Source organism: Eumetopias jubatus, unplaced genomic scaffold (assembly GCF_037043125.1).
Source record: "Eumetopias jubatus isolate StellerSeaLion01/CBP00866 unplaced genomic scaffold, mEumJub1_p1.0 scaffold_8, whole genome shotgun sequence".
Taxonomy (NCBI): Eukaryota; Metazoa; Chordata; class Mammalia; order Carnivora; family Otariidae; genus Eumetopias; species Eumetopias jubatus.
In genome coordinates this window covers 20829384-20854008 of record NW_028274814.1, presented here as the reverse complement: position 1 = coordinate 20854008, position 24625 = coordinate 20829384, and the positions used below count along the sequence as shown (strand labels likewise).

The following is a 24625-nucleotide window of genomic DNA, read 5'->3' as shown; positions in this document are numbered from 1 at the left end:
CAACAATAGAACTATACCCTTAAATTATGAAGTTTTCTTGCAGGAATAAGGTTTAAAATAAATTTTGCTTCCTTCCGTCCTCTTGTTACCTTCATTTAAATAAAACAGAGGCCAGAGAGGGTTGTGGGACTGCCTAGAAATATAGAAAGTAAATTTTCCTCCCAAATAAGACTTGATAGTTATTCTTTATAAATGTAGATATTATAGCGGGAAACTAGTAGACAATTTTTAAGGTTGAAAAAATTCAAGAAACAAATGCCTATGCAAGTTACTTAGAGATAAATTATAACTACCAGGAGAACAAAATCCAAGGGGGCAAAGATGTTTCCTTCCCAGAGCCAGTGGGCACGAAGAGGAATAGAACAGAGCCTTCTAAGCTATTTGAGTTCTTTAAAAACATATGCATGTATCATTTTTATTTTAGAAATTTTGGAAAAAGTCACATCAACCAAAATTCATAATTTAATTGATCGATACTAATGACCTCTGCAGACACCCCTTTCTTGGGAGATGCAACAATCTGAAGGGTGACCTCACGCATAAATAGAAATCTGCACTTGACTTTTATGCCTATATAGATTAGGTAACATGCAGAAACTTGCCAACTAAACTAAAAATATTACCATTCATCTAAAAGACAGGGATGAGGTGGGACAGTTACTGAGAACACAAAACCTCCTTTAAGGTCTGAGACATCTGCAAGACGCTCCAACAACACTCTGACCTGCCTCTCTCTCCAACTTCTTGCCTTCCCTGTAGTCTCCATTTCCCTGTATGATTCAAGAGATATTCTGTGTAACAGCTGTATTTAAGATACTGTGATAAGTGAGTCAAGGAATATAATGACTATTAGGTCAACCCTGTTCCTAAGGAACGTACAAGAGAGGTCAAATTGCTACTCATTTACCTACAGACAAGGCAGGGTGAAAAAAAGCATATGAATAATCCAAAATGAATCCTAGAGATCCCAGACAGGAGAGAGAGCTGGAACTTTGAGAGAGTTAGGGAAGGCTCTTGGAGGAGATGGCATTGCACCTGGGTGGGATTCTGACAGGTGGTTCTGGAGGCAGGCTTGCCAGGTGGCAGGGTTCTGAGCCCAAAGCAAGTGTCTCTGAGTGGAGTCAGGGCCAGTGAGTGGTCCAGGTGAGCTCCATGCTAGAGGGATGCCAATGATTTTAATTGGAAAAACAAACCATGCAAAGAATTCTTAAAACTTAATAATATGAAATAGCAATAATAGTAATAATACATTACAGTAACATATAAAACGTGATACCATTATATATTACATAACATATATTATCATTGTTATACATAATCAATGTTAAATATATATAATATATGATAGGAGCAATAAGAAACAACCCAATTAAAAACTGGGCAAAGATTTGAACAGACACCTCATCAGAGAAGATTTACGGATAGCAAATAAGCATATAAAAAGATTCTCTGCTTTTGTTATTAATTGCCTTATATAATTGGCTGCTCCCATGTTTGGGGCATAGATACTTACAATTGTTAGATCTTCTTGTTGGATAGACCCTTTAAGTAGGATATAGTGTCCTTCCTCATCTCTTATTACAGTCTTTGTTTTAAAATCTAGTTTGTCTGATATAAGGATTGCCACCCCAGCTTTCTTTTGGTGTCCATTAGCATGGTAAATGGTTTTCCACCCCCTCACTTTCAATCTGGGGGTGTCTTTGGGTGTAAAATGAGTCTCTTGCAGACAGCATATTGATGGGTCTTGTTTTTTAATCCAATATATCATATGTCATTAGGGAATTGGAAATTGAAATGAGATATTGCTAAAAATCTATTGGAATGGCTGGTATACAAAATGCTGACAGCACCAAATGCTGGCAAGGATGTGGAGCCACAGGAACTCTCATTCACTGCTGGTGAGGAGGCAAAATGGTCCAGTCGCTTGGGAAGATGGTATGGGAGTTTCTTACAAAACTAAACACAGGTTTACCATATGAGACCATAATCACACTCCTAGGTAGTCACACAAATGAGTTGAAAACTTATGTCCACACAAAAACTTGCAATTGCCAAAAACTGGAAGCAACCGAGATATCCTTCAGTAGATGAATGGATAAATAAACTGTGCCACATTATATAACAGAATATTACTCAGCAATAAAAAGAAATGAACAAATAAGCCACAAAATGACAGGGAGGAACTTTAAACCCCTTTTTGCTAAGTGACAGAAGCTAGTCTTAAAAGGCTACATACTGAAGGATTCCAAGTTTATAACGTTCTGGAAAAGACAAAACTAAAAAGATCAGTAGTTGGAGGGAATGAGGGGAGGGGAGAGAGATGAATAGATGGAGCACAGGATGTTTTTAGGGCAATGAAGATATTCTGCATGATACTGTACATGGATACCTGACATTATACATTTGGAAAAAACCCACAGAATGTGTAAAAGGAAGAGTGGACCATAATGTAAGCTGTGCACTTTTGTTAATAATGTATCAATACGGGTGGATCGATTATAACAAATGTACCACACCAACTCAAGATGGTAGTAATAGTAGAAACCGATGGTGGAGGGGCGGGGGAGGGAATATATGTGAACGCTCTGTAATTCCTGCTCAAGTTTTCCATAAACCCAAACTGCTCTAAAAAAATACAGCCTACAAAAAAAAATAAAGATAACTGGAAAAGTAAGTTGAGTCCAGACGTATGAGAAAAGCAGGAGTTTTGACCTTATACTGATTTAGATTTAAAATCCGGCTCTTTTAGTAACCAGTTGTGTCCTATTGAACAAGTTAACATTACCGAAAAAATGGCACTTAACCAACTTAGCCACCCAGGCGCCCCAGAAAAAAAAGTGAATGTAGAAATAGGCTACTTCATTGGATACATCACTGAAGATCTCCCTTGGTCTCTGTCTTCATCTCTGTCTCTCTTTGTGTGTTTCTCTTTCCAAATGTGCACGCACACACATACATACAGGTCATACTACAGCATTTAATACATGATAGGTATTATGAAGGCACTGGCCCAGGTGTTGAAGGGAATACACAATATTTTTACATCATAGCAATGTAAGCAGAAAGAGCTCCTGTTAAAAAAGCAAAATGTATCCCCGTTCTCCCTCTCCTACCTTGTAGGAACCAGAAACATGGTGAAATGTGACTTTGGGATCATCTGGGGCTGCTAGCTACTTCTAATAGCCTCTTACTTGTCTCCCACAGCAGGAGACCTAACACATGGTTTCTAGCTAGAAACACTTGAAGTGTTGCTTGGCCAACTTGTAAGAAGGAAAGGGTGGTTATAGAAAGACTTGAGGAGCAGTTATTTTTTTTTTTTCTGTTCTTTTTTAAAAATTTTATTTTAATTCCAATATTGGTAACATACAGTGCTATATTAGTTTCAGGTGTACAATATAGTGATTCAACATTTCTATCCACCACCTGGGCTCATCATGACAAGTGCATTCCTGGAGGTGGGTCGAGGGCTGGGAAAAGAGGAATGGCCATTATTTTGATCTCAAATTCCAGAACCTAAGTTATTGCTCTGCTTAGGCAAAACATTTTCTTAAAAATCTTACAAGTAACTTGATGAAGCTTGCCATCCTGCTGTGCTCCAGGACCAGAGGAGAGCAAGGATTCGAGTTATTTACGCCCTTGGCCTTCCCCTCGCAGGAACCCGGTTGCCTCCCCTTCTGTTATAATTATTGCCAGTGTGAAGAGGCATTTGTTAAACACCTAATTGTGTGTGTTGCTGCCTTGTACTTCAAAGATGTCTGAAATCGCTGGTCTCTACTGTAGAGATGGAATGGGGCCATTTTCTCCTTCTATAAAGAAGGAACAAGCTGTATAATTGGTCCCTGAGGGTGCAAACATGATTCAGGACTGACATGGTTTGCTCTCTACATTTCTCACTGCCAACACCGAGTTCTAGAAATGGAAAATTACTCGACCCATCATTGTGAGAGCCTAGCACGTCCATGGAACTTTTGGATTCCTGGAGGATTATGACAGCATTGATTTATTTTGTTAGAAATATATTTCCCCAGATATTTAAGTGTAAGTCTTCTAAAATGTTCTAAATGCCATAAAAACAGCAAAAGACATTTGTTTTTCATTTATAACTGTGTTTCCCATAAGGTTGAAAGACAATAACTGTCTTGGATTTAATTGGTACAATGTGCCTTATAGAATACTTTGCACTTAGTGTCAATATTATTTTATTATAGCAATACTACTTAAGAGCCACAATATATATTATTGTTTAGGCTGGTGTTTTTAAATCTTGGTTTGCGACACATTAGTGGATTGTGAAATCAATTCAGTGGGTCTTGACAAGCAATTTTAAAAAATGAAATAGAAAAGAACAGAAAATAGAATGAATACATTATGTGAGGGTAAATATTGTTCCATGAAACTTTTGTTTCAGTTCTGTGTGTGTGTGCCAGGTTGCAATGTCAAATGTATTTCTTATTATGGACCACAAGCAAAAAAAAAAAAAAAAAAAATCCCTGAAAAACCATTGCAGTAGGCTATGTGTGCTATTGTACTGTTTCAAAATTAGTTTGCCAAATCCTGGTTTTGAATGTGCCCAATCCAAGTTTAAAGTTTTTAAAATATTTTATTAGTAAAGGTATTTTTCATTGACTTTCTGATATATAGTTGTGTAATAGGTTGGGTACCATTGTAAGAGAATATTATATATATATATATGTATATATATATATATATATATACACACACACACACACACACACACACATATCACCCAGCCTGTATGGTTTTGTAATGTCAAAAAATTAATGATGAAGAAATATTATTATTATTAATGATGAGGTTTTCAGTAAAATCCATCCTTTCTGTTTGGGTCATGGCAGTTTGGATAAGATCTGAGTTATTATATAAAGGCACTTCAACAAAGGACATATACACTAAGTTTCATTTTATCCAAAATGTCTAATATTTAATCACAATTTTCTTTAAAATCTTTGGGTAACATACACACAGGTTTTATGTCTCTTTTTATGTTTAAATCTGCCCTGATAATATAATATAATGCAAGGCTCAATTTCTCTTCCTTCCCATATTGTTTGAGACAGAAACATTATATTTTCCTGAAAAGCAAAGTATAAATAGTGATAAAGAATGAAAGAGAAAGAGAGGACCCAGCAATAAGAATATTCAATATGGAGCATCTAGATTCAAGTTTTCTGAGTCAAATGGTGTTAATGTGTTGGTTTCACATATAAACTTTTCTATATTTCTTTTTTCCCAGTAGTAGATACTGCATGCTAATGCTCATAATTAATTTTTGGAACATGGTTATTTATTAACAGAATGCAGATTAGCAGACTTTATACTAGAGTTGATATCTTATCAGCTGAATTTTTTATGGTGGACAAGAACTAGCATAGCTGATCATTTACATTACAGAAATCAATTTCAATTTACAACTTCTTTCTGTTTTAGTTTTCTGGATTTTCTACTTATTTCAATCATAATAGTAAAACCTGTCTGAGAGAATACATACTTAGGCTAAATCTGGGGCAAAAACATAATTACCCAAAGCTGATTCCTTTCAAATAAATTTTCTCTAAAATGTTCTCAAGTTAACAAACTGCTAAAATTCTCTTGAAATTTATCTCCTTTGGGCCCTGCAGAGGCAAAAAACCAATCCAATCAATTAAATTGTAATCCTGTGAGTTTCTGAAATAGTATAAATACTGTAAGTTTCAAAAGCCATAAGAAAAAACCCTAATTTGCTTGCTTAGGCTCAAGATGAAAAATTCCACCTCCCTTTGTTAAGTTTGTCCAGAAATTCCTAACAGTTTACATTGGCAGAGTTTATAGCTCTGGCTATCTTAAGATAACTAAACTAAAGTTAATTTCACCAGCTTGTTTATATTTTCAAAACAGTCATAAGCTTGACAGTATCAACCACCAACCAGCACAGACACCACCATTTGGTCTTAACTTTTGAAGTCACTCACAATACCTAGAGATTTTTTTTAAATTAAAAAAAATATTGGGAAAGTCCACCAATTTACTAATTTGGTCAACATTACTTAATGACATTGTCTTTTCTCCCTCCCCACCCCCACCTCCTATGTCGAGATTTTGGAGCATTTGCAGGGACCTTGCTTTTGTTGCACAGTGGGTAGAGAAAATGTCAAATACTGTCAAAGAATGGTCACTGGGTAACCTCATGCACAAAAGTACTTAATTATCTCTTGGCCAGAGAAGGGAAAGTCTGGTTTAATCCCACAGAATATGTGGAGTCCTAACTTCTGAACAATGACCAATCAACTATGCAAGTGATATTCTTTTTTTTAAAAAGATTTTATTTATTTACTTGACAGAGAGAGAGAGAGATAGTGAGAGCAGGAACACAAGCAGGGGGCTTGGGGATGGAGAAACAGGCTTCTTGCTGAGTAGAGAGCCCTACGTGGGGCTCGATCCCAGGTTCCTGGGATCATGAGCTGAGCTGAAGGCAGACGCTTAACCAACTGAGCGACCCAGGCACCCCTGTCAAGTGATATTCTTAATCCTATTCTGAGTCATTGCATAGCATCCACTCAGATCCAAGGTTTAGAAGATATAGACCTTAAAAAAAAAGGCTATTGAAAAATTAGAAATTTGGGTAAAAAAATGGGAATTAAATCTCAGTTTTAATACTGAACTCTACTGGTGATTAATGCTCACTGATGATTCCTTGATCACTGATAAATGCTGGGAAAGTTAAAAGGGTTTTGTGAATTTAAAAAAATATATAGGAGTTATAGACTATAAAATTATATATAAATCATTACTACTGACTCAGTAAAATGCAGCAGACTAGTATAGCTATTTTTAATATAATCATACAGACTGATTTTTCTTACATGCCATGACACTAAAAACTATAACTGAATTTTGTCTCATGAATCAGTTGTTTTTAGACAATCTTATTAAAGTTCTTTGGGTGAAAATAACTCTGAAATTATGATTTTATATTTTTATAAAGTGGAAGTATGACCTTGCTTATAAAAATAATGGAAATTAATAAAACACACATTAATAAACAGGAATGTAGATTCTTACCAAAAAATAAGAGTAAAACACTGAAACATGGGGCGCCTGGGTGGCTCAGTCGGTTAAGCGGCTGCCTTCGGCTCAGGTCATGATCCCAGGGTCCTGGGATCGAGCCCCGCATTGGGCTCCCTGCTCCTTGGGGGCCTGCTTCTCCCTCTCCCTCTGTCTGCAGCTCTGCCTACTTGTGCTCTCTATCTCTGTTAAATAAATAAATAAAAATCTTAAAAAAAACCCCACAGAAACACACACATTTATAATCTGAAACAGTCAAATTCATAGAAGCAGAGAATAGAACTGTGGTTACCAGAGGTGGTGAGGTGGGGCAGAGAGGAGATGTTGGTCAAACGGTACAAAGTTGCAGTAATGTAGGATGTATAAGTTCTAAAGATCTAGTGTACAGCATGGTGACTACAGTTAATAACACTGTACTGGATCCTAGAAAGGTGCTAAGAGAGTAGCTCTCTGGTGTTACCACCACCACACACACACACACACACACACACACACACACACACACACAGTAGACATGGTGACTATGTAATGGATGGATTGCACAGCTGGATGAATAGAGATGGATCCTATAGATGGATATGTTAATTAACTTGAACACAGTGATCACTGCACTGTGCACATGTGTATCAAAACATCATGTTGTACACCTTAAACATAATATTTATCTAAAAAAGTAAAAAAGGTCATGGATTGTTTCAGTGACAAATACACTAATTTCTCAGCTTTTTAAAAGTAAGTGAGAGGCATGCCATTTTACTCCCTTATTACATTGAAAATTCCTAATTCTTATAGATTATAAGTCCTTGGACATGGAAATTCTATATATTTTTCCTACCAGCTATTTTATAGAGCTTAGTATAGAGTTCTCTGTAGCTAGCGAAAAAAATACTGTTGGGTAAGTCAGCAGAAGGTCTGGGATCTAATCAAGACCTTTGCCTAATTAGTGTGTAATCTTGGGCAAGTCTCTGAGCTTTTGTGTCTCAGTTTCTTCGCGGGTGAATTTTAGATAGCGTCACTGGATTGTAGTTTGGGTCATCCTACGTTATTAGACACAGATTACACGTGAAGTCACTTTGAGAGAGGGAAGAACATTGCCTGCTAATCATGCCTGACAAAATTTTGTTGCTTAACGCGATCCTAGGTTTTTCAATAGTTTCAGTGGAGAATAGAGGTTTTTGCATTTGAAAGGACTAAGAATTTGGGGAGACCGCATATATAATATCCAGGAAAACTTTATTTGAGACAAGGATTCATGTCTCCTGTAAATCCCATGCAATCTTCGGATCTCTGCTAGAAATCTTGTCAGAAGTTAGAATGACAAAAGCACTCCTTCCCAAAATGAGAACACATGTGTTCTGACTTGGGCTTGAGAAAAGTCATTGGCACACGCATGATTTGCTGCCTTTCTTTTCTGATTCTGCTAAGATTTCTGAGGGACTGCAGTTTATGTCTCTGCCCCAATGGGTTGTTCTCACTGCACCTTCCCCAGAGACGAATACCCACCAGGGAGGTGAGGACACGGCTGTTACTACTGGGGGTGGTTTTCGGACCCCCATCTTGGGATCAAGTATAAACCTAGACACACAAGATGTCTGTTTGAAAGCCAACAATATCAAGCAATTTTTCTTGAAACACAGGTGCTGCAAAGATGATGGCAAATTATATCTTCGTTGTTGCAGTCTCAGACTTCATGTGAGTTGTCTATTGGTATTTGGGATGAAAGGTGCTCAGTGGCCTCTATAGCTTACTTATTTATAATAAGGCCTTGAATTTACATAGCATTACAGTAACTAAGAGTGGCAAATTACATACAGACTGAGAATCTATGGGTACGTTAAGAATGGTAATATTAAGGGGTGCCTGGCTGGCCCAGGCGGTTAAGTGTCCAACTCTTGATTTTGGCTCAAGTCACGACTCAGGGTCATGTGATTGAGCCCCCTGGCAGGCTCCGTGCTCAGCAGGGAGTCTGCTTGAGATTCTTTCTCTCTTCCTCTCCCTCTTCCCCTGCCCCTGCTCTCTCTCTCTCTCTCAAATAAATAAATCTTAAAAAAAAAGAGTGGCACTATTAAGATAATGGATGTATTTTTTTGATGCAATCTAAAGAATTAAGAATATACGGCCTAATAAAAAAGAAATAGTGGGCACAGCAATTTTTTAAGAACATCAAGAAAGGACAAATTATCCCTGGAAAATTCCTGTGTTTGTTACTACCATGTTGTTTTGATCAGCAGGAGACCAAAGAGAGCCTTTTCTCACAAGTGTTCTTGTTCTTTTCTTAACATGGCAAAAAAAAAAAAAAAAAAAAAAGGTCCTATAAATGTTGTCACAGAGCTTTGCTATGGACTGGAATGAACGTGTTTCCAGGAAGGAGGCAGTGCCCTGCAGGGCATAGTGTTGAACTGGGGGAAAGCTGAAAGGATTCAGGGCAGAGTGGAGGAAACGAAGGGCACACACTGAGTTCATCTGGTCCCAATAAGGCATTGCGTGGCTCCCCTGGGTGTGGGGGGGAGGTTGTGTTTGTTGTGTCACCATCTGTTGAAAGAAATGTGTTTGCACATATCCCAAAGGCCATCATGGGATTTTTGTTGTTGTTGTTTTTACTAAAGTGTGGGCTTCCTCAATTGGGACAACATGCCATGTTTTGGACTCAAGTTCTTCTTCAGCCACCCTGCCCCCACCCCCCGCCTTTTTTTTTTTTCTAGATCACTAAAAGGTGCTGATAACAAATCCAGTCCATCTAATTTGGAAATTGTGAAGGGTGGCCCTAACTGTTACTTTCTTTTCACAGCTCAGTTGGAGATGAAAGCAATTTAATTTTCAATGACTTGCTTCCAGGCTAAGATTACCATTCAAATATACTTTCAGAATATCTCCAAAGTGCAACCACTACAGTTTTCTGTCACTGTCCTGTCATTGCTTGGGCCCTGGGCATTGTCCTGCCTCAACTCGCTTATGGCAGTGGGCTCCCAGGGGCCTCACGGCCGAGGAGACCCAACAGACACAGTGTGTCTGCTGGGACCAAAGTTGGAGTAGGCCATTCCCTTGCTTAGTATCCTATCCTCCAGTGGCTCCTGAAATGTGTCCTTCTTGGAAACACTCATTCTATCCATAGCAGAGCCTGTGTGGCACTATGCAAGACTTTATAAATGCAGTGGCTCACAAACCTTTGTGATCCTGCACCCCTCTGCCTCCTCTCCAAGTCTCTTTGATGTCCTCGGACTTCCAGCGGCTCCCACCTCCGGGAATCTCTTCCCCATGGACCCCACTTCCAGCAGATCATTCCTCAACTTTCCTCAACCTTAACACTGAGGTCTTCCCTGTCTACCCCATTTAAAGTCACAACCCTCCCAATATTTTCTACCCCCCTTCTGTTTTGCTTTTATAAGTTTAATTAATAGACTATCTTTTAGAGAAGTTTTAGGTTCGAAGCAAACTCCTGCAGAAAGTACAGAGAGTTCCCATATACCCCCGGCCGCCACAGGCACAGCCTTCCCCAACTCTCAACATCTCCCACCAGCGCGGTGCATGTGTTACGATTGATGAACCTTCAGTGACCCATCACCCAGAATCCATGGTTTACATTAGGGTCACTCCCGGTGTTGGACATCCAGTGGGTCTGGACAAATGTAGAGCGACAAGGATCCACCACTGTAGTGTCTTACAGAGTGGCATCACTGCCCTAAAAATCCTCTGTGCCTGTTCCTCCCTCCTCTCCCCGCCTTGGCCCCTGGCAACCCGTGATCCGTTTATTATGTCCATGGCATTGCCTTTTCCAGGCTGTCATATAGCTGAGATCATACCGTACGTAATCTTCTCAGATTGGCTTCTTTCACTTCATAATATGCAAGTAAGCTTCCTCCATGTATTTTCATGCTTGACAGCTCATTTCTTTTTAGCACTGAGCAATATTCCGTTGTCTGAACGTACATTTACCTACTGAAGGACATCTTGGTTTCAGCCCTTCCATTTTTTTATTCCTATCTGATGTTCATCACCATCTAAATATGCTTGACTTGACTTACTTACTTTTCATCTGTAGTCCCCAACTCCCCACCTCTAGTGTAGCCTCTATGAGGGTAGCGGTGTCTATTTTGTTCTCTGCTATATCCCAGCACCTAGAACAGTGCTGGTGTATAGTAGATGCTCAAGAAATATATGTTAAATGGAAGAATAATAAAAAAGATCTTTTCCAGGGGCCCCTGTGTGGCTCATTGGGTTAAGTGTCTGACTCTTGATTTCAACTCAGGTCATGATCTCAGGGTCGTGGGTTTGAGCCCTGCATCAGGCTCTGCTCTCAGTGCAGAGTCTATTTGTCCTTTTCCTCTGCTCCTCCCCCCACTCATGCTCTCTCTCTCTCTCTTTCTCAAATAAGTAAATAAAATCTTAAAAAAAATGATATTTTCCAAAAGGTGCAAAAGTAACTAAATTTATCTCTAGTCATATGCCACCATGTTATATAAAGTACATTTCTATCTATATGAAAATCATAGCTAGTGTCCATCAATGATGTATCTAAAGTGCTTGCTTAACCCAGATCCTGGAACAAGTCAGGATTCTGCAGGTATTTGATTTCTATAAAAATGTGAACTCTCTGAGAGCAGAGACCTATTTTGCCTTATTCGCCACCATATTCTGGACACTAAGAACAATGGCTGACACACAGTAGGTGCTCCAGTGATATTTATTGGATGGCTAATCAGTTATCAGTGTATTGGCTTTCTTATTTAATCATCCGTTTTATCTACCAGTTAGGTGGTTTTAGTGAGCCAAAGAGATGTTTAATAATAGTTTGTTTTTAAGGAATGACTTAAACACAACCATAGTTTATCATGGTGTTTGATCCAAGCTCAATTGTAATTTGCTGCCATACTCTGAAAAGTTCATGTTATTATTTCATCTTCTCCATGGGCATTACTAGTATGTTGGTTAAAGCAATGTCAGGAGAAAAAAATGTTTATTTATGTGCAAATGGTTTATGAATGTATCACATGCTAAGTAAGGGTAAAGAGCGACAGATGAGCAAATGCTTTCATGGCTTTGGATTTCAAATGGCCAAGGACTATTCAGTTCATTAAATTAAAGATAAAACTAAGTAAAACAGTCCTTTTCTGGAAGTGGGAGATGTGGAAAATCTCCACAGAGACATAAAATAGGACGATAGAATTCTTTAGTAGATATATCCTCTTATCCTGAACCAAAAAAAAAAAAAAAAAACCACCCAATTAAAACAAGAGAGCCTCTATCTTGTTGAAGAAGTATGGAAGGATCTATTCCATGAAGGAAAAAAATGCAACATCTTTGTGGATGAATATAACATATGGTGAGTGAGGAAGTTCTTAAAAACTTACCCATCATTGTTAACATCTGACACTGTGACCGTATATCCAAAATAAGATGCCATCTGCAAAGAAAAACCATTAAGATGACATAGTTTATGTTCAAAAATAATTTTTATCGTCCTCTCTCAATTTTTCCTGAAGGATGAATCTCATTGCAGCAGATTTCTGCATTAAATTCATGGACTCCTGGACATGGACAGAGTCTTAAAGTCATTCAGTCTGACCCCATGCATAATTTCCCCTCAGTACCCCTGACATCTGCTTGGTCATCCTCTGCAGCTACTCAACAATCAGCCCATTCAATTTATGGACACAATTATTAGAATTTTCTTTGCTAAAATTGGCACTTCTGTAACTTCTAGTCCTTAATCCTATTTAGTTCTGCCATGTTGAACCTCACAGAATGAATCTAATTCCACTCCTGTATGATATTTCATATGGAAATATTTGTAACTGGCTCACCATCATGGCCTTTCTTTCTTAGAGATACTGCATGTGATACCAAAGAAAAGATAATACCCCATGAGTGCACTGCCCAGAGAAGAGTTAAGTAGGATTTACACTCTTTGCTTTGGGCTGTTTATATCAATGAAGCATAAAAAGGGTTTTAATTTCACGGGAAACCATGTCTCAGTATCAATTCATATTGAGTTCATTGTCAACTAAGTTTTCTAAGTCCCTTCCGAGTATAACTAGCGAGCCACATTCTAGCTCTTAAGTTTTTTGTTTTTCAAGTGATGTTTCCAACATTTATCATCTTTTCAGATTCAGCCCATAGTTTTGAACGTGTCGAGATGTTTTGTTTCCATGTTTTGGCATCCAGTGCTTTAGCTGACTTGGCCTCCCATCATCTTCTAATGTAATCAGTCTACAGTCCACTAGAAAGTGTCCTCCACGGAAGGCAGAGATTTTGGTCTGTGTTGTTCAGTCTTCTGTCTACACTGCCTGACTAGGGTCCAGCTCAGAGTGGGTGCCATGTGCCAGATACTCTCTGCAGAGGGAACGAATACATGAGTTAACAAGTGTCATGAAATAATTAAATTCTCCCACCTCTTTTCTCTATTCCAAACATATACAGTTGCTATAGATGAATATTTGTGTCCCTTCCTTCCCCTAAATTCAAATATTGATCCTAACCCCCAATATGATGGTATTAGGACGTGGTGCCTTTGGGATGTGATTAGGTCATGAGGGTGGAGCCCTCATGAATGGGTTTAGTGCCCTCATAAAAGAGAACCCAGAGAGCTCTCTAGCCCTCCTTCCACCATGGGAGGACCTAAGAATATGGCTGTCTATATGAATCCGAAAACCAACTCTCCCCAGATACTGAATCTGCCTACCTTTTGATCCTGGGCTTCTCAGCCTTCCAGAACTGTGAGAAATAAACATTTGGGTTTTTTATCCACCCAATCTATGACTTTTTTATTATAGTATTCTGAAGACTGAGATATAGTTGCCAGGTACCAAATGCTCTTTGCAGAGGGAATGAATGCATGAGTTAACTGTGTAATAATAATTCAGTTTTCCCACCTCTCTTCTCTATTCCAAACATACAGTGAAATTCTTATTTCTGGTGTGGCATTGTGTGGCCTTCACTCAGAGGAGTTTCATCACTTATGCATTAAATGCTGAGGGAAAGACTGAAGAACTAGGTGGTATTGAGGACAAGAAGTTATAGAAAGGCCAAATTTAATAATGTTTAAAAAGCTTCTAATGATAAAAATGTGAAACAAATCTGGACAAAAGAGAAGTCTTGCCAGATTTTCAATAAACCATTAATTACCATCACTTGAGAATAGTTCAAAATTTGTAAGTTCATCCAACTTCAGTATTGTCCCGGCCTTACTTCTCCACATTTACCACAAGAGTATCATGAAGGACATTGTTAAATGCTTTGTTGAAAACTGCAGAGTAATGGATAGACCAAAGCCCCAATTGGGGGGGGGGGGGATGTAAAAAATGCTCTGTGTTCAATAGAAAACTCTATTAATCAAAATTGCTAGACAGATATATTATTCCAAATCTACATATCTATCTAAGAATGGAGCATCTAAGGATCCTAAACCATGATCCAGAAGGTCAAGAGGTAACTTGGCCACATTCAAATGTGAGGCTTCCTAGAAGTTCAGTAGTGTGGGCTTCTGGTTAGGAGAGAATATGGGTTGCCCAGAGAAACTGATTCCATTAATGACTGGCTCCCTTAGATGGCCATACCACATTCATTGTTTAAATAAATGTGGCAAGTTTCAACAGGTCACAATACCCTGGACAACTCAGGGGTGGTGGATAAAGTATGACCTCAGGCCTTATTAGGTTAGGAGAATGACAGGCATTTCCCTCATTCATAATAAGACCTCAGCCAGTGATGGTGGGGGAGGAACAATATCTAATCCCTGGGAGGAAGGGACCAGAACAAGATAGCCTGTCAACCTCCACATCATGTTGGGATGGGTGGAGGGCTCCAGTTGCAGTGAGGAAGGGAGGCAGAGCACAGGCCCACTGACTCTAACAGATACAATAGGGCCTACGAGAAGCCTGTGTTTTCTCAGAGGGAAAGCAGATACTTAGAACTCACCACCAGGCCCACTATATACCGGCCTACAATATAACAGATCCTAGTACTTAGTGACACTGCTGCATGAAAGCTGGGATCTTGTCTGTCTGATGCATGGTTATATTCCCAGTGCCTAGAACAGTTTCCAACATATAGTAGGTACTCGGTGACCATTTATTTTATGAATGAATAAATGATATGAATATTGCGATTTACTCTTAGTACTGAGTGACATTGATTGGTATTAAAAGGTCTTCACCTGTTCGCCAGTGAAATTCTGAATAAAAGTCATATCTGTAGAGTTAATGATTGAAACCTGAAATCATAGAGATTAGATAGGTTACATCATTTGACAGAATTGGAGAAAAAAAAACATTTTAAATTACAACTTAAGTCATTTCTAAATTTTGGGGAACGGTAGTTAATTATTAACTATATGTAAAACAAAAATGTAATCCCATAAGAACGATCTTTAAAAAATTCCAACTGAACTTTTATTTATGGTTAAGTCTGTGATACTTTCAGATAAAATGCATGCTTACTAATCTGAAAAGGGAAAATAGAAATTGAATTCAAATGAACGCTGAGAGCCATTAACCTGATGGCCAGTTAATTGATCTAATCAGGGTTTTTGTCTAAATTCATTTCTGTGTTTACATTATTATGAGAAACTGATGATTATGGCTCTTCGCAAAAAAACAAAACTGAAAATTTTAAATGTTATCTACATATCAAAAATATTACCTTTAATTCTATTCAGCCAGCCTAAAATCTACAGATACTATTTACTAGACTTTTTAAAAATTAAACATTATTTAAAATATAACTTTTTCTTTTCAGAGGGTCTCTTGATTTTCTTTTCCTAATTTTGTGGTAAGTCGGTATAACGGGTCTGAATAGTATCCCTCCAAAGTTCATGTTGCCCAGAACTTCAGGAGGTGACCTTATTTGGAAATAAGGTCTTTGTAGATGAAATACATTAAGGAACTTGAAATGAAATCATCCTGGATTTAGGGTGGGCCCTATATCCCATGATTGATGTTCTCCTCAGAAAGGAGAGGACACACATAGACCCAGATGGAAGAAAGCCATCTGAGGACAGAGGCAGAGACTGGAGTCATGCTGACACACACCAAAAAAAGGCAGGGGCCACCTGAAGCCGGAATAGATAAGAAAGATCCTCTGCTAGACGTGCTGCAGGAAGCGACACACTGCCTGACACTGGGATTTCAGACTCTGGTTTCTTGAACTATGAGAAAATAATTTTATATTGTTCGTTTTTTTTAAATTTTTTTATTGTTATGTTAATCACCATATATTACATCATTAGTTTTTGATGTAGTGTTCCATGATTCATTGTTTGTGCATAACACCTGGTGCTCCATGCAGAATGTGCCCTCTTTAATACCCATCACCGGGCTAACCCATCCCCCTACCCTCCTCCCCTCTATAACCCTCAGTTTGTTTTTCAGAGTCCATCATCTCTCATGGTTCATCTCCCCCTCCGACTTACTCCCGTTCATTCTTCCCCTCCTGCTATCTTCTTCTTTTTCTTTTTTCTTAACATATGGTTGCATTATTTGTTTCAGAAGTACAGATCTGTGATTCAACAGTCTTGCACAATTCACAGCACTCACCATAGCACATACCCTACCCAATGTCCATCACCCAGCCACCCCATCCTCCCAGCCCCCCACCACTCCAGCAACCCTCAGTTTGTTTCCTGAGATTAAAAATTCCTCATATCAGTGAGGTCATATGATACATGTCTTTCTCTGATGGACTTATTTCACTCAGCATAACACCCTCCAGTTCCATCCACGTCATTGCAAATGGCAAGATCTCATTCCTTTTGATGGCTGCATAATATTCCATTGTGTATATATACCACCTCTTCTTTATCCATTCATCTATCGATGGACATCTTGGCTCTTTCCACAGTTTGGCTATTGTGGACATTGCTGCTATAAACATTGGGGTGCACGTACCCCTTCGGGTCCCTACATTTGTATCTTTGGGGTAAATACCCAGTAGTGCAATTGCTGGATCGTATGGGAGCTCCATTTTCAACTGTTTGAGGAACCTCCAGACTGTTTTCCAGAGTGGTTGCACCAGCTTGCATTCCCACCAACAGTGTAGGAGGGTTCCCCTTTCTCCACATCCCCGCCAACATCTGTCGTTTCCTGACTTGTTAATTTTAGCCATTCTGACGGGTGTGAGGTGGTATCTCATGGAGGTTTTGATTTGGATTTCCCTGATGCCGAGCGATGTTGAGCACTTTTTCATGTGTCTGTTGGCCATTTGGATGTCTTCTTTGGAAAAATGTCTGTTCATGTCTTCTGTCCATTTCTTGATTGGATTATTTGTTCTTTGGGTGTTGAGTTTGATAAGTTCTTTATAGATTTGGATACTAGCCCTTTATCTGATATGTCATTTGCAAATATTTTCTCGCATTCTGTCGGTTGTCTTTTGGTTTTGTGGACTGTTTCTTTTGCTGTGCAAAAGCTTTTTATCTTGATGAAATCCCAATAGTTCATTTTTGCCCTTGCTTCCCTTGCCTTTGGCGATGTTTCTAGGAAGAAGTTGCTGCGGCTGAGGTCGAAGAGGTTGCTGCCTGTGTTCTCCTTTAGGATTTTGATGGACTCCTGTCTCACGTTTAGGTCTTTCCACCAGTTGGAGTCTCTTTTTGTGTGTGGTGTAAGGAAATGGTCCAGTTTCATTCTTCTGCATGTGGCTGTCCAATTTTCCCAACACCATTTGTTGAAGAGACTGTCTTTTTTCCACTGGACATTCTTTCCTGCTTTGTCGAAGATGAGTTGACCATAGAGTTGAGGGTCCATTTCTGGGCTCTCGATTCTGTTCCACTGATCTATGTGTCTGTTTTTGTGCCAGTACCATACTGTCTTGATGATGACAGCTTTGTAATAGAGCTGGAAGTCCGGAATTGTGATGCCGCCAGCTTTGCTTTCCTTTTTCAATATTCCTCTGGCTATTCGGGGTCTCTTCTGGTTCCATACAAATTTTAGGATTATTTGTTCCATTTCTTTGAAAAAAGTGGATGGTATTTTGATGGGGGTTGCAGTGAATGTGTAGATTGCTCTAGGAAGCATTGACATCTTCACAATGTTTGTTCTTCCAATTCATGAGCATGGAACGTTTTTCCATTTCTTTGTGTCTTGTTCAATTTCTTTCATGAGTATTTTATAGTTTTCTGAGTACAGATCCTTTGCCTCCTTGGTTAAATTTATTCCTAGGTATCTTATGGTTTTGGGTGCCATTGTAAATGGGATCGACTCCTTGATTTGTCTCTCTTCTGTCTTGTTGTTGGTGTATAGGAATGCCACTGATTTCTGTGCATTGATTTTATAGCCTGCTACTTTACTGAATTCCTGTATGAGTTCTAGCAGTTTTGGGGTGGAGTCTTTTGGGTTTTCCACATAAAGTATCATATCATCTGCAAAGAGTGAGAGTTTGACTTCCTCTTTGCCGATTTGGATGCCTTTGATTTCTTTTTGTTGTCTGATTGCTGTGGCTAGGACTTCTAATACTATATTGAATAGCAGCAGTGATAGTGGACATCCCTGCCGCGTTCCTGACCTTAGGGGAAAAGCTCTCAGCTTTTCCCCATTGAGAATGATATTCACTGTAGGTTTATCATAGATGGCTTTTATGATGTTGAGGTATGTACCCTCTATTCCTATACTCTGAAGAGTTTTGATCAAGAAAGGATGCTGTACTTTGTCAAATGCTTTTTCTGCATCTATTGAGAGGATCCTATGATTCTTGTTCTTTCTTTTGTTAATGTATTGTATCACATTGATTGATTTGCTGATGTTGAACCATCCTTGCAGCCCAGGGATAAATCCCACTTGGTCGTGGTGAATAATCCTTTTAATGTACTGTTGGATCCTAGTGGCTAGTATTTTGGTGAGAATTTTTGCATCCATGTTCATCAAGGATATTGGTCTGTAATTCTCCTTTTTGATGGGGTCTTGGTCTGGTTTTGGGATCAAGATAAGGGTGGCCTCATAAAATGAGTTTGGAAGTTTTCCTTCCATTTCTATTTTTTGGAACAGTTTCAGGAGAATAGGTATTAATTCTTCTTGAAATGTTTGGTAGAATTCCCCTGCGAAGCCATCTGGCCCTGGGCTTCTGTTTGTTGGGAGATTTTTGATGACTGCTTCAGTTTCATTAGTGGTTATAGGTCGGTTCAGGTTTTCCATTTCTTCCTGGTTCAATTTTGGTAGTTGATACATCTCTAGGAATGCACCCATTTCTTCCAGGTTATCTAATTTGCTGGCATAGAGTTGCTCATAATATGTTCTTATAATTGTTTGTATTTCTTTGGTGTTGGTTTTGATCTCTCCTCTTTCATTCGTGATTTTGTTGATTTGGGTCCTTTCTCTTTTCTTTTTGATAAGTCTGGCCAGGGGTTTATCAATCTTGTTAATTCTTTCAAAGAACCAGCTCCTAGTTTCGTTGATCTGTTCTACTGTTCTTTTGGTTTCTAGTTCATTGATTTCTGCTCTGATCTTTATGATTTCTCTTCTCCTGCTGCGTTTAGGCTTTATTTGCTGTTCTTTCTCCAGCTCCTTTAGGTGTAGGGTTAGGTTGTGTATTTGAGACCTTTGTTGTTTCTTGAGAAAAGCTTGTATTGCTATATACTTTCCTCTCAGGACTGCCTTTGCTCTATCCCAAAGATTTTGAACAGTTGTGTTTTCATTTTCATTGGTTTCCATGAATTTTTTTAATTCTTCTTTAATTTCCTGGTTGACCCATTCGTTCTTTAGTAGGATGCTCTTTAGCCTCCATGTATTTGAGTTCTTTCCGACTTTCCTCTTGTGATTGAGTTCTAGTTTCAAAGCATTGTGGTCTGAAAATATGCAGGGAATGATCCCAACCTTTTGGTACCGGTTGAGACTTGATTTGTGACCTAGGATGTGATCAATTCTGGAGAATGTTCCATGGGCACTAGAGAAGAATGTGTATTCCGTTGCTTTGGGATGGAATGTTCTGAATATGTCTGTGAAGTCCATTTGGTCCAGGGTGTCATTTAAAGTCTATATTTCCTTGTTGATCTTTTGCTTAGATGATCTATCCATTTCAGTCAAGGGGTGTTAAAGTCCCCCACTATTATTGTATTGTTGTCAATGTGTTTCTTCGCTTTTGTTATTAATTGCCTTATATAATTGGCTGCTCCCATGTTAGGGGCATAGATATTTACAATTGTTAGATCTTCTTGTTGGATAGACCCTTTAAGTAGGCTATAGTGTCCTTCCTCATCTCTTATTATAGTCTTTGGTTTAAAATGTAATTTGTCTGATATAAGGATTGCCACCCCAGCTTTCTTTTGGTGTCCATTAGCATGGTAAATGTTTTTCCACCTCCTCACTTTCAATCTGGGAGTGTCTTTGGGTCTAAAATGAGTCTCTTGCAGACAGCATATTGATGGGTCTTGTTTTTTAATCCAATGATAGCCTGTGTGTTTTGATTGGGGCATATAGCCCATTTACATTTAGGGTAACTATTGAAAAGTATGAATTTAGTGCCATTGTATTGCCTGTACAATGACTGTTACTGTATATTGTCTGTGTTCCTTTCTGATCTGTGCTGCTTTTAGGCTCTCTCTTTGCTTAGAGGACCCCTTTCAAGATTTCTTGGAGGGCTGGTTTCGTGTTTGCAAATTCCTTTAGTTTTTGTTTGTCCTGGAAGCTTTTTATCTCTCCTTCTATTTTCAGTGACAGCCTAGCTGGATATAGTATTCTTGGCTGCATATTTTTCTCGTTTAGTGCTCTGAAGATATCTTGTCAGTCCTTTCTGGCCTGCCATGTCTCTGCGGATAGGTCCATTGCCAATCTAATATTTCTACCATTGTAGGTTACATATCTCTTCTCCCGAGCTGCTTTCAGGATTTTCTCTTTGTCTCTGAGACTCGTAAGTTTTACTATTAGATGTCGGGGTGTTGACCTATTATTATTGATTTTGAGAGGGGTTCTCTGTGCCTCCTGGATTTTGAGGCCTGTTTCCTTCCTCACATTAGGGAAGTTCTCTGCTATTATTTGCTCCAATATACCTTCTGCCCCTCTCTCTCTTTCTTATTCTTTCGGGATCCCAATTATTCTAATGTTGTTTCGTCTTACCGTATCACTTATCTCTCGAATTCTGCCCTCATGATCCTGTAGTTGTTTATCTCTCTTTTTCTCAGCCTCTTTATTTTCCATCATTTGGTCTTCTATATCACTGATTCTCTCTTCTGCCTCATTTATCCTAGCAGTTAGTGCCCCCATTTTTGATTGCACCTCATCAATAGCCTTTTTGATTTCGACTTGTTTAGATTTTAGTTCTTTTATTTCTCCAGAAAGGGTTTCTCTAATAACTTCCACGCTTTTTTCAAGCCCAGCTAGTATCTTTAAAGTCATGGTTCTGAACTCTAGGTCCGACATCATACTAATGTCCATATTGAGTAGGTCCCTGGCTGACGGTACTACCTCTTGTTCTTTTTGCTGAGGTGATTTTTTTCGTCTTGTCATTTTGTCCAGAGGAGAATAGATGAATGAGAGAACAAAATGCTAACAGGTTAACAACGTCCCCAGCAAATATACTGTATACAAATCAGAAAAGACCTGCAACCAGGGGAAAAGAAAGGGAAAGAAAGAAAAAAGAAAAGAAGAAAAAAAGATAAAAGATAAAAACAAAAACAGAACAATACAAAAAAAGCAGAATATGATCAAATATGATCAGGCTAGTGCATGGATCAGTGCCACACACTAGATTTTGCGGGTATTTTGGTCTGTTAGGAAAAAGTGCCTCCTAAAATTTTAAAGGAAGAAAGACATATATGTACAAATGAAGGGATGGAAGATGACTGTAAAGATGAAAATTATAAAAGATTTTATAAAAGGAATTGATAAGAGAAGTTGTTTGAAAAAAGAAAGAAGATGTAAAAAAAAAAAAAGAAAAAAGGGAGAGAATGTGATCAGGCAGGAGAGTAGAACAAAGCCATACACTAGTGATTTAGGGTATATTTTGATCTGTTAGAAGAAACTGTATCTCAAAATTTTAAAGAGAGAACAACTTATATATATATGCCAAAAATAAGGGTAACTACTATGAAGGGATAAAATATGACTCTAAAAATGGAAAATAAAAAAATTTTTTTTTTAAAAAAGGGATTGATAAGATGTTGGTTGAAAAGGGGAAAAAGAAAAATTAAAAAAAACAGTTAAAAAAATTAACTTTAATGAACTAATGAATCATGGTAAAATAAAGCCATGAGTTCTATGTGCAGTATTCCCCTAGCGCTGGATTTCTCCTATTCTCCTTGATCGGTAAAGTTGGTCTTGGCTTGCTGGCTGTTCGTGCTGATCTTCTGGGGGAGGGGCCTGTTGCTGTGGTTTCCAAATTTCTTTGCCGGAGGCTGAATTGCCACGCTCTTGTCGGTCTGGGCTAAGCAAGCTGCTCCGGTTTGCTCTCAGGAGCTTTTGTTCCCTGCAAGCTCTCGGTACAGCTTTGGAGGACCAGGGTGAAAATGGTGTCCTCCCAATCTCCACCCGGAGGAGCTGAGAACTCGGGGCCCCACTCCTCAGTGCGCCCCCAGAGAAAAGCAGTCACTCCCGTGTCCCCGGTCTCCGGCCGCACTCCGTGCTCACCCGGCCTGTGACCGAGCGTTTCTATCTCTGGCACCTGACCCCGTGTGGAGTCTCCAAACCCAGCAGATCCCTGCGGTGCGCTCCCGCACCGCTCCTCCCGGGGGAGGGAGGGGAGTCTCCCCGGCTCTGCCGCTTGTTGGGTCCCTGCTGGAGGAGCAGTGGCCCGACTGGGCCGCGGATCACAGTTTATGGCAACCCCGAGCTGAGAGCCCGCGCCTCGGCTCCGTCTCTGCAGCCGGCTTCCCCGCTCCGATCCCTGGGAGCTCTGCCGCACTCAGGCACCCCCGGTCTTTCTGTGACCCCAAGGGTCCTGAGACCACACTGTCCCGCGAGGGTTCCACCCCCCGCTGAGCCACTGGAGCGACGTCCCTCAGCGGAGCCGGCTTCTAAAAGGTCCGATTTTGTGCTCCGCGGCTCTAGCACTTGCCAGAAGCGGCCGACGGAGGCCCCCTCCCCCGCCGTCTATCCTCCCGAATATCGCCTCGGATTCACTTCTCCGCACGTCCTACCTTCCAGAAAGTGGTCGCTTCTCTGTTCAGAGAGCTGTTGCTACTCTCCTCTTCGATCTCCTGTTGAGTTCGTAGGTGTTCAGAATGGTTTGATCCCTATTCAGCTGAATTCCTGAGACCAGACGAAATCTCGGTCTCCTACTCCTCCGCCATCTTGCTCCGCCCCCCAATTTTATATTGTTTTAAGCCACCCAGTTTATGGTAATGTGGTGGCAGTCTCAGGAAACAAATACACTAGTGTAATAACAATTGATTTTCTCATTTCTACCATATGAGGCATATTAAAATGCTGAGCACATCAGCAACAGTATTCTCTGCAATTATTCCTGGATGAAGCACAAGAATCGTGCTGGCTTCATGGGCGTGACCTGCGCCATCACACTGGTCCCCACGTTCAGTCAGACCCCACCCTTGGTTTAATGCCCAGCTGTTGCGATCCTGAAATTCTTAATTTTGGACAAAGGGCCCTGCATCTTCATTTTGCACACTGTACATAGATCAGAAAAAAAAATCTAGCTTCGCTTGTTTTCCTTCCTTTTTTAGTAAGCAAACAAGCATACAAGCATGGATCGATAGGAGCTCACTATTAAAAGGCATTTTAAACCATTTAAAAGTTGAATGCAATGAAACATTTCTTTGCATATATAAGAAAATATCCAACAATGCATTCTTTGTACTCACATATCCAAAATTCTGTGCTCCTCTTGGAATGCCAGCAACCAGTTCTGGGGATAAAAATAGTCATTGAGAAGGGGGATTACATATATTTTAAAGTTATCCAACACATCAGTTAAAGATAGTGCTTGTGACATGAGTAACCACCATGTGAAGAGCTGGAAGTGTGAAGTCATGGCTTTGTGTTTGCTTTTGCTTCTGCTACAGACTATGGAATACAGAACAAAAGTTGTACTGTGAGATTTACCAGTCTTCATCACTGGTCTCCATGTGTTTTTGCCTGCATAGCATAAGCCTGGCTTCTCAGCTCTGTGTGTGATTTGTAGGTTAAACCTCTTACTCTGGTTTCTCTAGCTTTCACTGTGGTGACATTTTGTATTAGTGTAAAAAGTATAGCTTCTGTCACACGAACGTGTTAAAACAATTCTGGTTACCTAAAGAAAAGCCATCATAAATGACATGAGTCTGGCCCCCTTGGAAATGTTTGCTGGTAGCAGAATTAGCAGGTGACCTGGTAGCTAAGGGTCCCCCAGAAGGGAAGCTTCACTAATAGAAACAGAAGAGGCAAATCTGGGGGAAAGGGTCCATATAACTCATTGCACTATGATCTGGCTCTAGATTGTTATGGTGTTATTCTTGGGCCTGCCATATACCTGGGATGTGTCATTTAACCTCATTTTTCCAGTTACCTGCAATTGGTGGGAGTTGGAATTGCTAATTATCAAAAATCTTTCAGTTCTTGTTTCTATAAATCTAAACCAACCTTTGATTCATTGGGGTTAAAGATTTAGTTTAATTTAAATAGGAAGGGCCTGGAAGAGAATCCCCTTCCACTTA

The 24625-nt window shown here is 39.5% G+C and overlaps 1 protein-coding gene across 2 annotated transcripts in view; it reads right to left on the bottom strand.

The window, feature by feature from the left end:
* ITGA8 (integrin subunit alpha 8) overlaps positions 1–24625 on the bottom strand; it is a 191783-nt gene that overhangs the window by 114077 nt on the left and 53081 nt on the right. For both annotated transcript variants that reach the window (XM_028114140.1, XM_028114141.1), the window contains 3 exons: positions 23795–23838; positions 15215–15271; positions 12411–12463 (listed from right to left, as the gene is read on the bottom strand). In XM_028114140.1, the coding sequence (XP_027969941.1) occupies positions 12411–12463; positions 15215–15271; positions 23795–23838 (154 nt within the window). The remainder of the gene's footprint in view (positions 1–12410; positions 12464–15214; positions 15272–23794; positions 23839–24625) is intronic.